This window comes from Blastocystis sp. subtype 4, assembly GCF_000743755.1.
Source record: "Blastocystis sp. subtype 4 strain WR1 chromosome Unknown seqid_0691, whole genome shotgun sequence".
NCBI lineage: Eukaryota > Bigyra > Opalinata > Blastocystidae > Blastocystis > Blastocystis sp. subtype 4.
The window spans coordinates 849-1,916 of record NW_014568856.1 but is presented as its reverse complement, the minus strand read 5'-3'; the positions used below and the strand labels follow the sequence as shown (position 1 = coordinate 1,916).

General features: G+C 39.3%; 1 protein-coding gene across 1 annotated transcript; it reads left to right on the top strand.

The window, feature by feature from the left end:
* Window positions 1–339: 339 nt before the first annotated feature.
* JH06_5884 (hypothetical protein) lies at window positions 340–855 on the top strand (the record flags this gene model as incomplete). The annotated part of the gene is made up of 1 exon (XM_014669307.1): window positions 340–855. One exon carries the CDS (start codon window positions 340–342, stop codon window positions 853–855), a length of 516 nt encoding a protein of 171 aa, XP_014524793.1.
* Between the last annotated feature and the right edge of the window lie 213 nt (window positions 856–1,068).

Here is a 1,068-nt window from a genome sequence, read left to right as displayed (position 1 = left end):
TGTATGGTCGTAACTCAGATACAGATGAATGGACACTTCTGAAGGAAGTCACTGGTCTTACATATTCAACAGCTGGTCAGAAGAGAAGAATCTATCTGGCTAACAATACTCCTTATTCAATTCAAGTTTGAGAACTTTGGTACTGGTAATCCTTCTTCTTGTGATTGGAGAGTTCAGTCTCTGGATCTGTTTGCTGATAATGTGTTGGCTGATATACCTAACTTCACTTATGATTCTTCAATCACTATGTACAGGGATATTGAAATGGCTGAAGTGGTACTTCAGAATGGTGATGGCTATTTCGACTTCAGAGTCTCTCCTGTTTTTCCTGCTGGTATTATGTTGGATCCTCACACTGGTTGGATTTCAGGTACTCCGAATACTGGGAATGGTAGTCAAATCTACACCATCACTGCTACTAAGATTAGTGGAGGAGATGTGAGTGTATCATTCTCTTTTGAACAGGTTATGTGTGTCAGAGGCAGAAGAATTACTGTTCGTATCAGAGCCGATTCTTATGCCACTCAGAATTCATGGAAGCTGTATCAGGGAAGAGGAACATCAGGAACTGTGTTGAGATATGTAGAACAATTCCCTGTATCTTATTCTTATTACTATGTTGATTTCTGTTTGAATAATGGAATATACACATTTGAAGGAGCTGATTCATATGGAGATGGATGGCAGACAGGAAGTGGTTATACTCTGACTGTTGATTATGGAGAGATGGAGTTGGATATACAAGAACTGGATAGTTCAGATACTAAGCCCTCTACTGTGACAACTGTGTTCTCAACATATTTCCCTTTCCAGATTGAATACACAGATTGGAAGGTGATACAGAGTGTCAAGTGATTGGAATACTGTCAGTTTCGATGATTCCACTTGGAACACATACAAGGCTGTTGATATTCCTTCCACTTCTTCAATCACAACATATATCAGAAAGAGTTTCATAATGAGTGGAGTGAATGATTATGAAGTGTTGAATGTTCGAGTGAAGTATTCTGGAGGAGTGGCTGCCTATCTGAATGGAAATCTGGTTGCTCGATTCAATCTTGAAGATGA